The following is a 14,175-nucleotide window of genomic DNA, read 5'->3' as shown; positions in this document are numbered from 1 at the left end:
ATTTTTGTATTAGGTCACTTGAGTAGTTAAATTAATATTTAGATTTACCTTTTTGTAGGTAAATCAACAATACGTAGCATTTTAGCAGTGCCTTTTTCGGTGGAGAACTTTTTTAGTAGCAACACTTATGAAATGTCAGAATTCTACGATAATATATGATATATTAAGCAATAGTAAACTTTAAACAAAATATTATGCGCAACGTACGTATTGTACCATTGTATGGTCCAAACGTATAATATCCCTAACAGTTTTTATATTCGTGGGAGCTATTTGAATCGGATGTTACGAATGTTAAAAAATATGCCTTAGTATATTTCGACTAAGTTTCGTTATCTAAAATGTGAACTTTGGGCTATTATAACACATGAAAGGATATCAAAACTGAAAAGAAAAAAATATTAATCTTTTTTAGTAATGGCTGAATTATGGTTATGATACAATGATTTTATGAACACATTTTAGAGGAAATCCTTGGCGTGCTTAAATGGAGTACCCATCACGCAGAAGGCACATTACGTACAGCACTTACGAAGCTACTGCGAGTACCAAATGATGAATTAGTTAAATTTCTTCAGGACATTTTGGATGCTCTCTTCTCTATACTAACTCAGGTATGTGTAGTCAATAATTTTAGAATAATGTATTTTGGTTATTGTTTTGTTCCTTAATTTATTAAGTGTTAAAAAAAAGAGTGCGTGTACTTATGTACGCACGTAAGAAGTTATAATTCTTTGGCGTTATTAAAAATAGTTTTTGATTGCATGCAAATAATTAATTAAAATTAAATAATCAAAGACTGGAAAAGGAGTCATTATAGTCAATAATGTTGAGTTTACATTTGAAAAATTAAATAGATAAATATTTACTATTATTCTCTTACATTAAGTGTAACATAAATTCTATTATTATTCGAATGTTGTTTTTAAATTATGTCCAATGCCGTAGCATCTTTCGTGGGCAACTTCATTCTATTAATTTTGTGTAACGGTGCGAGCGCATCGTAAAATTCCACTCTCATCAATTTTTCATACCGCGCCTAAAGAAGTATAACTCCAAAAATTAACTCTGAAACGAAACTTTTTAGTGCATGGTAAGCCCGGTAGACAATTATTTTCTTACAAGCGTAATTAAGATTTTATTTAATTTTTTAAGAAATAAATATTTTTGCTAAGTACGAGTAAAAAATGCACAAGAACAGTATTTGTTCTTGTTGGTTAACTAATACCACCTCAGAGCCGAATTAAATTTTTTCACTTTGCGTAATATTAATGATAATGTGGTGTGTTTAAAAGGAGTAATCAAGTATTATTATACGCATTTCGTACATCCAGATTTTTACTACTGCACGGATTGTATATGCTGTTTTTTTTATGGCTCTGGCACGGTTTGTGCATTAGCCAGCGTCAAGTATAAGATTTTTTATAATTCGTGCTTGCCTTAGAACTTCGACCGTGTCCTCCGTGTACGGTTAAGGCACTCGCCCGGTACCGCCCAAAGGCCGAGAACAAATTTTAAATTAAATTAAAACTTGCCCTCGAACCGGGAATCGAACCCGGTACCCCTCACCTAGCTGCCACCTAATAAGACTGCTAGGCTATGAGGCCCCCTTATATGCTGTTAATTTATTATTTTAGGTGGAAGAAGAAAGCAGTTCGTTCTCAGAGCAAAGTTACGCAGTGCTTGTCCTTGACTGTTTGTTGGTTGTGATCTCCCTAGTAGCTGACCACAAGTACCAGCACTTCCAGCCCGTCCTACACGTTTATATTGAAGAGAGTTTTTGCGACGCCCTGGCTTATGAGTAAGTGTATATTAAAGTTTCAAATATTTATAAATAACTTTTTATTTAAAGTAATATTAAAAATTAAAAATATTGCGTAGTAAAAGTACATGTTATTTGGTTACTAAAAATAATGATACATTTTATAAAAAATACATTTAGTAATAAATTAAATATTATATAAATATGTCATTATAAAAGAAAGAGAAAGAAAATATCAAATTAACAAGTATTTAATGGAATCTGTTAATTCAGCTGTAATCTTTATATTGCAGAGATCTCTTACATTATAACAAGACTGATCATTTAAAAATAAATATTCTCATTACCCTAAAGCCTTTTTTTAAAGTGAATGTCTCTTTTAAAAGTATATATTTGCATCTATTGCTTATAAGAACTATATATAAATGAAAATCATTTTTCCCAGGAAATTAATTTCCATAATGGTCTGGGCGATACGATCAGCGGAAAACGGGGAAGTGGCGTCGAAGCGACTTTTACAATGTATGAAGTGTTTGGAGAGTCTCGTACGCGTACTCGTACGTTCTCGTCAGTTGCGAGCTGCTATGGGATCGCGAGCCACAAATAGTTCAAGTAGGGACAATGACCCCTACTGTCCACAACTTGAGGTATATATGTTTATTTTAATGGTGCTCTATTTCATATTTTTATGAATGTCTGTAAGAGATAGACGATAGTTTGCAAATACAGTGTAAACTCTTTATAACGAATTTCAAGGGTCCGAGCGTTTTTGTTCCTTATAGGGAGGGAAGAATTAATGTAATGTAATGGATATTGGGTTAATACAAATACATTTAATTTTTACATTATAGAGTTTTCCATTATAACGATGGACGTTATAAAGAGTTTATACTGTACTTTACCTTTATATATAACAAAGAATATTTATTTTCACAGTGAAAGGTATCGAACTCGACAGGTATAATAATCATCATAAGCTTGGGCTTGTGACCCTTAGCCACCACAAGTATATTTTGCCATCGCAATCTATTTAGTGCTTCTTGTGTCCAACTTCGAACCCAGTTACCTAACCTAGTTTCAAAGTCCACGCCAACTCCATCCCACCAACGCAACCTCGGTCTTCCGGATTTTCTCTTGCCACCGGTTGTGATATCAGTAAATACGTTGCGTTCTGTCGTCCGCCATTCGATGCACATGTCCCAACCAATTGAGCCTGTTGCATTTTATAAATTGGACGATGTCGGCGTCGTCAATGATGCTATAAAGTTCTTCATTGACGACCTAATAATCAAAAATCACCAAGGATTTTTTTGTGGAGCTTTTTCTTTACGAAAAACGAATTCAGAAAAACATCCATTGTAGTGTTATGGGAGGACAGTTTCATTAAAAGGAGAATGCTGTATCGAAAATGTGTTGTTAATTAATAATAAATATTACAGAGTCTCCTACAAGCGTTAGTGTGGTTAATGCGTTGTGGCGATCACGCGTTGACATGTCAAGGGTCCGCTTTGAAGTACCTTCCGCACGCCATACCGCATATGATCAAGATATATCCGGACACACAGCTCAGGTATAAAATACGGTATTTCGTTTTGCCATGTATATCATTTATAATAAAAAAATAGGGGTTGATCGTAGAGGGGTGAAAGTTAGTGGTTGTATGTATTTTTTAATTCTGTATCATAAAAAAATAAAAACAGAAAAAAATAAAAAAAAATATTTAGGGGTGGACTACCCTTAACATTTAGGGGGATGAAAAATAGATGTTGTCCGATTCTCAGACGTACCCAATATGCACACAAAATTTCATGAGAATCGGTCGAGCCGTTTCGGAGGAGTTTAACCACCAACACCGCGACACGAGAATTTTATAAATTAGAAGATAAAGAAGTTACAAGTTTTAATGTTTTTAATAATATGTTTAATTTTCAGTGAATATACAGTCTGGGCACTAGAAGCTTTACCACTCGGTCGATTATCCAACCAGCGACTTCACGCCTTATTAGAACTAATCAAAGGACCTCTAGGCACTAATGCGGGATCACGAGCCAAACTACTTCCTCATTTGGCCCAAACGTTGCGATCTCTTTTACGAGCACCAGCTGAGGTATGTTTTAAATTATTAAATATACAAAAAAATCGTGAACAAATAAATACGTATCAAGTAATTTTTTTTTAACATTTGAATAAAGTCCATCCAACGGTCGATTATTTTAAGGGCGTGAACTTCTCAGTGTCAAAAATTACAATTATTTTGTTAAATGTTGAGATATTTATTCACGGTTTAAGTTCACTAGGGACCGACCCAAACGCGATACAATACCAATTATATTTTTAAATATACACTTTAGACAAAATATATTGTAGTACAACAAAATATTTTTTATCTCATACAACTTTACGAGATAACACAGTTTCATACATTTTCACAAGACTGAAATCTAAACTCACAATTAATTATTTCAGTAATAAATTAATTTGGTCCTTCGAAATCATTGCTTATTTTAATATTGTATAAAAAAGGTAATTTTGCTTGGGAAGTTGGGAGTCATAATTAATGTGGGTACATATTCCGTGACACACATTTATTTTTAACAAGTAAAACACAAGTACATAAAATTCATGTGGTTTTTAAAGTAGTTACGTTATTTTCATGTGACCTATTGCATCGAATTTGTTAATATTAAAAATTTGATTGTCTTTCGCTGAACGCGAGACGAGGGCTCCACAAATAGTCACATGAAAATTTCAAGGTGTATTTCAATACACCTAAGGTTATTTATGTCGAGAATAGTTGTTAGTTACGATCTGTTTACGAAGTATATTTTTTTATTTACGTACGTCCTTCGTAATAAGATCGCATTTAGTTATAGACAGCGAATGGTTGTGTTCGTCCATGTTTAAACACCACGTTGTGATGGTATGTATGCACTTGGCACTGGATGCAGGTGACGATGACATTACGACGAGAACTGTTATCAATTAAACAACTTTCTAAATGGTCCTTCGATCCGGATTTTTAGTTTCTTCTTTTTTTAATCTAAGTTTTCGCAAATAAAAAACAAGTAAACCTACTAAGCCTTTGACAAATGTTGATTTTATGCAATACTCGTCATAATGTCTACGCAATAAGATCGAGAGTCGGCTGGCAGTATTTGTCCTTCGCTGTACACGAGGTAAGCGCACGCTATGCATGCCGCATGATTCACTGTATTTCAATGTCTATAATGCTTTTACCGTTCAATATAGATTTAACCTGAAATATTAATAATCGTATGTACCAACAAAAAAGGTACAATTCTAAGCTTTATCTATTTCCGTTGGTCATTTATATTTGGAAGACAAAAGGTTAGTTTACATGGTGTGTAGCATGTATTGTTTACTAACTTACGGCTTCAGACAAAGCCTCATATTTTAAAAGTTTATTAAACGTAAATTTAAGAGGGCATCTTGAGTAGAGTATCTTTTGATCTCTGTCTCTTTATCTGAATCTTACAAATAGCTGTAACGTAACCAGCTGCTTAATGCATTTTATAGATTTATTAGCGCCTAACATTCGCTTATATAATATACGTAACGTACGTTTCAAGATTCAAACGAATTCCGAAACATACCTTTTGTCGCGGATTAAATTACTTAACAAGGTCACATTCTGTAAAGAGATAGAGCAGTTTCTAAAATTCTGAAATGTCTTCTATTAAAAGGTGTTAACATATTTCTAATTAGTCTTAAAATATGTGGTTTTGGCGTATTAGGTTAAACGTAATCTTGCATACGCAAGACCACACCTTTCTTGTCGCACCCGCATCGTGAGGTATGCACACAAATCATAACCTCCATCGACACGACTCGAAGACCTATAATTTAGTTTATAAGAAAATGTATTATATGTATTAACTTATCATTATTTTTAATAATAACTGTCACTGTGTTCACTATATGTGTGTGGGCATGTTACATCACGTGTGTGAGATAATACTGATTGCAATATTAAAACAAATTTTTGAAGTGAAACTTTTTTAGGCGCATGAGGGTAATTTTTTTATGGATGAAACGCTAATAATATTGGAGAGTGAGAGGGGCGAATTACCTTATAGAAATTCTATTTTTAAAATTTCCTAAAGAGAATTTATGAAATATTATCTAGTATTTTATATTTTATGCAAAATAATTTATTGAAATCTCAAATGACGAATTGTAAATTAAAATACCACGCGTTTTTATTATCGATGAAATAAATTAAATTTATAATTTGTATTAATTTTCGACACTTTTAATATTTTAATGACAATTAAATTCCTAACATATCTTCCTTTTTCCCTCCCTCTAAGTCTCGGATATCTAAAGTTTTAGATTTGTATAAATATGAACAAGACTTAAAAATTAGTTTGCCAAAGACGTTTCACTTCTGAAATGTGTAATTGTGTACTTTGTACGCGCGCACTTTTTGTTTACACACTAAATACTACTATTACTGCAATGCGAATATAAAAATTGACATGGTATTATAAAGTCTTGATTTACTTGTTTTTTTAATTGCCAATTGATTACTCAAACTAAAAATCCTTTCTTATATTTCACGGTCAAACACGGAAAATTTTGCTTTGCAAATTGATCTGTGACTGGGTTTTAGTACATTGATACCAAATATTTTATTGTAGAATATACAATATTGTAATCAGTACTACGTTGTGTTGTGTGCGTGTGTTTTCACTACTAACTATATGTATCGTCCAATCCATATTCCACTTTACATGAATCATTTCAACACCATTCTACACCACACATTACTTACACCACGTTATATACATGAATTTCTATTTTGTTATTTATTTTATTTAAGTTTCGAACTAAAGATGTTTTAACGGTTAACAAGTTTTTGTTTTTTTTTTTCATAATAAAATAACAAGCGAGCTTTTGATGTCGCTTGCTGAATTGTGTGCAAACTCAAGATGTGACGCATGAACGCAGGAGATTCGTAATTATTGGCGTTTCCTGCGTAACGCTCATGTTTGGCCAAAATGAATTAACAAATAAAATTAAAACTACCACTTTGACGTTCCTCAAGTGACTGACTCTGAATTGAAGTTATCTAGGAGTCAAGTCTCATTTTGAATGTCCTTTCTTCGAGTATCAATGCGAAGATATATTATCACTAATGAATGCCTCAGGGAACGTTCAAGTATTACGTAACGCAATTTTTGGAGATTATTGACCCCCCCCCCCATGTGACGCGCCGTAACGTTTTTCTGTACCCAAGTATAGTTAAACGTTTCGTGATCACCTAGTGACTCTTTATACCTAAAAGTTACCATTATGTGGTGTAAAGTACTGGAAAGTTGGAATTAATATTAAAAATAATGCGTCATCCCCGCCCCGCATCGTAACGTTTTACAAAAGGGACGCCCCTCCCCCTAAGTTCTTGACGTAATACTTGAACGCTCCCTATAGGCTCAATAGTTACGGATATATGTAGTTGGAAAAAGTAAAAATCATTTTGGTTACGTTTCCTGTCTCTTGAAAATATGATGTTAATTCATTGTGGTTATTCATTTTATTGGTGTATGCTTGTAACGAACATCCGATGTGACACAGTTTAGGTTATCACATATGTTTAATGCTCGATAATTTTTAAGCATAAATTCATAACTATACAAAAGTATTTTAATATGTGGTTACCTGAATATCTAACAAAGAACGGACACTGATCATATACGTAAATTTCTATCCTTAGTAATGAATATGTCACCGTAAAATTGTAAACACCGTTAGATTGTAATATATCTCGCGAGATTGTAAACTGTCGAAAGATTGTGAACCTCAACGAACTGCTTACAATTTAAGGTATTATTATTCGGTAGTTATATGAAATTGTTGGGAAGTAAAATTAATCTGTAATTGATCAAAGAAGTTTGAATGATAACTAAGTTAGTGTAGTACAATCTACCGAATAATAATACGTTAAATTGTCAGCAGTACGCTGAGCTTCACGATCTTTCGACAGTTTATAATCTCGCGAGATAGATTACAATCTAACGGTGTTTACAATTTTACGTTAACAAATACAAAACAATTATTGTAGTATCAGAAAGTATTAGATCGGTTTAACAATCCGCGTTCAAGTCCAATATGATCAGTGTCGGTGTAGTGTGTCGTCGGTGAGCGTTAGTGGCTGGTGTGCAGTGGGAGCGCGAGGCAGCCATTAAGTCACGATCCGTGAACAAGGCGGCGCGGCTGCTCGGCGCCGACACCACACGACTCGTCGATAACAGCCAGCAACAACAGTTTGTACGTATACGTTTATTTGGTCTGCGTACGTGTGTACGCATTATATTTAAAACTGATATTTTGCTTACAAATAATCTTTATTTCATTTACTAAACTTCCCAGTTAAAAAGGAATATATATGAGATAATGTATTTGTATATATTTCGTAGTATTGGTCCCTTACTAGAAATACATTTCCTATTACTATAGTGGGTTTTTCGAGATTTCATATCACTTAATTAATTTTGTTTGATTATGCAGCGCCATATACACATTTGGAAGGCAGGTTAGTTAGTTATAGTATAATTTAAAAATGTTTTTTTCTATTTTGAATTTATCACTATTTATATATTTATTCACAGGTAATTTTTGATAGAAAACCCTAAAATATTAATGTAAAATATGGTTGTCATAGAATAAGCATATCTAAGCTACGGTACGTGAATAAAAAATGCTTATCACAAACAATGTTTGTCATGTAGGTACCTACATTGTCCTCTTGGTAACCTCGTATATATTTTTTTGAAAAAAACCAACCTGAAGATAAATGTGTATAATTTATGCACAATTTTCTTAATAATAGTCCTCTTTAGTCAGTGTTGCTAAGTTATTAAGACTGTTTAGGTGGAGCTTTGCGTAGACACATTAGGAGAAGTGGTCACACTGCTAGCAAGGGATGATGTGGGACCTGTAGAGGCTGACAGAGGTGTCCTAGCCAGAGCCTTGCTTCCTACAGTATTAAAGATAGCCGTCACAATGATGAGGGAGAGAGGAAGAGATGAGACCATCGCTAATGATGATCCTTTACTGGTGAGGAGCTTTACTTATTTAAAAAAAACCTATTTAAAGTACTAGAGAAGGTAAGATTCAGTGTCGAGACTAAGTGCTAATGGTATGTCAAGAAAGTATTGGATAGTTCGAGTCTTACTCTTATTTTATTTATTTGCTCATCAGTATTCCTACAGCTACTCATTAAACAATGTCCAAACAATTACATTATACACATAAAGCACAGTTGAATTTTTTTTTAAAACATATGTATATTTATAATAAATTGTAAGGTGCATTGACCATTATTATAAATATTTAATAAAAAGGAAGAATGACAAAGCCATCATTAATAAAAGATACCAGAGTTTTTTATATAATTTTTAAGTATTTTTTTGTTACATTAAATATATATATTTGCTGGTAGCATCTGTTATAATCTGAGGGTACACGATACATGACTGAGTTACGTAAATAGTTTGTATTGTTGTCTTATAGTTAACTAGTCCATGTTTCGTTCCAGACACTATTGAAATAGAGTTCATCGATATAATTCATTCTTAAATAATTCAAAATAAATATTAAAGAATCAATCATTTGACTCTGTAATAATGAAAAAAAACTATTTTACTTTACTTAATTCTACTGTTTACACGGAAACATATAGCTGGTTGTAAGTTGTTACTGCAAAAAATAAAAACTCATGTTCAGATATTTAAAAAAATAATGTTTAATGCTTCGAAAATTATTAAATTATAAAAATGTTATTTCATTAATAAACTCCTTACTTTAAGGTTGTTAAACGATGTTTTTAAAAATCAAGCCGAGGGGCCTTGCCTAAGCATTACCTTCCAATCAACAAGAACTGTCATTTAGTTTTTCATACATTACCACTTTTGAAATTGAAAATATGTTAATTTTTATATTTCAGCGTAAACTGATTTGCGTACTGCTGGATATGGTGCGACAAATGTCTGAGGAACAATACACAACTGTAATGAAGACAGTAGAGGCAGAAGGTACAGGCCGATCTGATTCCTTAGCTCATGATGCACTGGCGATGATGACGTCACTTCTCCAAAGGCCGGTGTTCAGATCGTATTGGGCCGATATGCTGCATCTACAACATTATATTATGATGCATGCTTTGAGGTAATTTTATTATTATTACACTATTATTAACATTTACAAAATGATTATTTACATAACCAAAAAAAAAAAAAAAAACACTTTATTTGACGAAAAAACATTTTGTACTTACATTCTAAAGGTTATAAACATACAATATGCAACGAATCGTTGTGTTTTCACTATTAATTTTGGTCAACCTCGTACATAAAATAATTCTATGTGCACTAGCGATTAAACTAGGCCTAGCCTGTATCTTAAACGCAAGTTCAAATGTATGTTTATATTTTGGATAATTCAAATCTTAATCTACATCAACATTATAGTCAAAAACTAATGGTGACTTTCACCAGTATTATACGCAAAATAGAACTAATTTGAGTGTACGACCAACCAGGCTACAGAAGATAAACCACTATATATGGAAATTGTAATCGTTTTTACAACAAACTCTCAAGCGAAATTAGAGAATTATCACTAAATCAATTCAAAGCCCTTGTTAAACGTAAATTAATCTCAATAAAGTACGTAAAACGTACGTAAAATAATATCAATAAAGCTTTTTATAAATTTGACGAACACTTAAATGATCCTAATCCTTGGGATTGATTTGCTCTAGTTCCAACAATTTGTATGACTCAAAACTTAGCGATTAAAAAGAGTGGCGGAAAGTTTCTTGCCAGTTCTTCTTGCCCGCTCTACGACCTTGACGTGCGAACTGGTAGTAAATGTAAATTTACAATTAATTTAACTTTTTTTTTACGTTCATTGTTCAGTTGTTTACAGTACTCCAAAATTAATAATGCGCATACAGATCTTCGCCAGTGATCGTATTCCGAATCATTGAATCGTAAGGGGCCCTAAACAATGCACTTACATTTTGCACCTTGTACGAAAGAAATCAGAGTCAATATCATGTGTACACAATTGAAAACAATCGGGCGGACACGGCGATCTGGCGAAGATCTGTATGCGCATTATTAATTTTGGAGTACTGTACCTATATATGAATAAAGATAGTTAGTTTGAGTAAAACTTCCATTACATTTGTACTTGTTTATATCTCTTTCCCCCAAATAAAAATACTTCTACTCTCTACTTCCATAGTCCGCTTCTCTAGGTATTTCCTTTTGCAAATTGGTGAGCTGTGGAATCGACTTCTAGTGGAGGTCTTTCTTGGTAGACCTCAAAACTTTTAATACTCCTGTGTTAAAAATAACCCACTAACATTGGTGTCCATTGCGTCATAACTGCGGCAGTGTTTATGGCCTACGTGACCACCAACCCCTATCCAATTAAAAAACTTAGTCATCAATCATCAATTTATAATATGTCGTATGTCAATTTCAGGCTTCTCTCTAGAATGCTGAGAGACAGCCTTTCCACACTGGACGAGACAGATACTGACAGTGTTAGTGCAGTCCATTCAACCTTAGCTGAATGGTTCAGTACTGTGGGTCTTGTGGCCTCATCCTCGCCACTGCAGTTAGAGAGCGTTCCAGCTACGAGAAAACACCGGGTGGTGATGTTGTATGGCGACATACGTAGGTCTGCAGCGACGTTGGCCGCGGAAATGTGGTATAGCTTGGGTACGTTTCGTATGGCTTTTTGTATGACTTAAGTAACGTCACAATGAGTTAGTATTTTTATTAGAAAAAAAATTGAGTCTTAGCAGCAGAATAGATATTTAGTGACAAAAATAAATTATCTAATATATTTAAAGAAAACACTTTTTTACCGGATTGATGTTATGTATTAATATACACTTATAATTATTTAACATTTCGCGTGCTTTATAGTGGTGGTCACGGTGACTGAAGACAAAAGGTGTTGAATGTCAAAAAGTATCACAGCTGTAGAAAAAGTTGTATTATCTTTATTTATTTCCCCGGAGTTAATATCGACTAAACGATTTTTTATTTTTAGATTTAGATTTTTAATTATAAGTTTATATTAATACATAACTTCAATCCGGTAAAAAATTGTTTTCTTTAAATGTGTAAAAGTTATATTAAAAGACAATACTATATTAATATATGCAAAGTGTGTTTCGGGCTGTCGTTTTGGTTTTAGAAAGCAAACTTTTGGATTAGTATGATTCTCTTTCAGTATAGTTTAAAAAACGTGTGATTTTAGACATTCAATCTTTTGACGTATCCAAGGACTAATTGCAGACTAATTAATCGAATGAACACTTTCAGGTGACCACAAGCGATATTTCATCCCTCAGCTAGTAGGCCCCTTCCTTGAAGTGAGTTTCCTCAACGATGAAGAAGTACGCAACACCATAATACCGCTCTTTTTCGACATGATGCAGACTGACTTTAGACGGACACAGGAGATTTATGGTGAGATTGAAAATTTAATTTTTTTTGGAAACCAGTGCCAAAAATCAATATATATTGATTAAAATCATCAACCTTCAATTATACTACAAAAAAGTCTAATTGATAACCTCCTCCTTAGGTTTGTAACATCAAAACATCAACATCAACATTTTCACACTTTTCTTGACTTTTCCAGTCTCTTAATTTTTCTTACAAATGTTACCGAAAGAGAACTTTTGGTAGCGGTATGTCCTTATCTTATAAAATTCTCGTGTCACAATGTTAGTTACCATACTCCTCCGAAACGGCTTGACCGATTTTATCAAATTTTATATGCATATTCAGTAGGTCTGAGAATCGGCTACTATCTATCTTTAACTCCCTAAGTAATAAGGGGTTCGACTCCTTTTTTTGTTTACAAAAATACTTTTAACCCCTCTACGATCAACCCCTATTTTTTATTATTGTAGATAGCAATTTTTATTGAACTAAAAAAATGATTAATAGACATAATATATATGGCAAAACAAACGTTTGCCGGGTCAGCTAGTAGCGATATAAGTTTTTGATTGTTTTGTCTTTTTAGAAAATATAGTGAGCTATGAAAAAAATATTATTAGACTTTTGATTAGCTAAAAATAGTTAATTAATAGACTTTTATTGTATATAACCGTTCTTACAGGTGAAGGTAACCTCCGTACATTCGAAAATGAGTTAATCGACAAGTTAGACGTGTTAGCCGAAGCAGGGCGTGGCGATGCAGGATGGCGTGCACGTTTCGTATCCCTATGTGGCGCTATGTGCAACCAAAGCACAGAGTTGCGCAACTGTGGCTCGACTTTAGTTGCCGCAGCCGCCCGGCAACTGGATGCCCTGTTACAGTACAGGGCAGCTCCTACGTCCCATAGAATGTACTTGATCACCAGTGTGTTGCGGTTCTACGAACAGATTGAAAGACCGCATATGTATATCAGGTATTTATATAAATCAAAAATTATGTTGAGAGTGTTCTGATTAAAACCTGCAACTGTGTTTCTTCAGCGTCGAAGCAAAATATGAATTTCTTCCCAAATACTTCGACGTCCGTCGTTCAAGCGTTTATTATATATGTAGGAATAGGTCCAGAAATCAGAAGTGAACCATGAAATACAATTATTAATTCAATCAATATAACGCAATAGCAGTGAGGGAAAGAGATGACAGTCGGTTAAGACTGCGGTCCATGCACCTCGACGCATTCAGAAACAATGCGCGCCGATTTTCCGTTCAGCTATTACTACACACTCCCTCTAGAGGGGTGTGTTTAAGCCCGTTCGGGGCTATGCCCCCTTCCCAGGGCGGTACGGGGTCGAGATTATATCTCTTGGTGGGGGCTGCAGCGCGCGGCGAGGCGGGTTTTTATACACCTGAGATGTAGTGGGGCAATGACGTCAGATCCAGATGCGAGCACACGTGCACGCACAGGCGCGCGAGCAGGATCGTGTGCACGTGTGGATAGCGCTCGATAGCGCTGTCTCATTTGTACCAACTATCAACTACCGCCGACATATAGATATTTGTAAGGCATATTTAGCCGCGCACCACCTCTATGTGAAACCAGCAGCCTCTCAATGTATTTCCGAACCAATGTGACTTATGGTTCTTCAAGAAAAGAGCGTACCAATTCGTAAAATACTGGCAACGTACTTGCGAGTCCTCTGGTATTGAGATTGTTATTGTACGTAACACGTCACATAAGTGATAAGTATACTATAAAAAAAAAACAAGTTCAGCTTTAGCTGATCGAGTTTTAAGTATCAAGATATTAATTACATAGAATCAACTAAAAAGTCTACAGTGTAGTCTATTATAGCTTAGAAATGTATTTAATAGTGTTTTAAATTTAAAAAAGAATTTCGTTTTATAGTGACATACTTGACTCTT

General features: G+C 34.0%; 1 protein-coding gene across 5 annotated transcripts in view; it reads left to right on the top strand.

Moving 5' to 3' along the window:
- The window catches only part of LOC125054454 (dedicator of cytokinesis protein 1), a 52,043-nt gene that overhangs the window by 25,588 nt on the left and 12,280 nt on the right, over positions 1-14,175 (top strand). For 3 of the 5 annotated variants that reach the window (XM_047656367.1, XM_047656366.1, XM_047656369.1), the window contains exons 14-24: positions 466-614; positions 1,638-1,801; positions 2,208-2,409; positions 3,202-3,332; positions 3,695-3,869; positions 7,946-8,050; positions 8,654-8,839; positions 9,729-9,949; positions 11,276-11,514; positions 12,127-12,273; positions 12,935-13,226. In XM_047656367.1, coding sequence (XP_047512323.1) covers positions 466-614; positions 1,638-1,801; positions 2,208-2,409; positions 3,202-3,332; positions 3,695-3,869; positions 7,946-8,050; positions 8,654-8,839; positions 9,729-9,949; positions 11,276-11,514; positions 12,127-12,273; positions 12,935-13,226 — 2,011 coding nt within the window. The remainder of the gene's footprint in view (positions 1-465; positions 615-1,637; positions 1,802-2,207; positions 2,410-3,201; positions 3,333-3,694; positions 3,870-7,945; positions 8,051-8,653; positions 8,840-9,728; positions 9,950-11,275; positions 11,515-12,126; positions 12,274-12,934; positions 13,227-14,175) is intronic. The other 2 variants (XM_047656371.1, XM_047656368.1) reach the window with 1 other exon arrangement.

The sequence above is a fragment of the Pieris napi genome, chromosome 12 (genome assembly GCF_905475465.1).
Source record: "Pieris napi chromosome 12, ilPieNapi1.2, whole genome shotgun sequence".
Taxonomy (NCBI): domain Eukaryota; kingdom Metazoa; phylum Arthropoda; class Insecta; order Lepidoptera; family Pieridae; genus Pieris; species Pieris napi.
The sequence above is the reverse complement of the archived record's forward strand: the minus strand, read 5'-3'. Positions and strand labels throughout refer to the sequence as shown.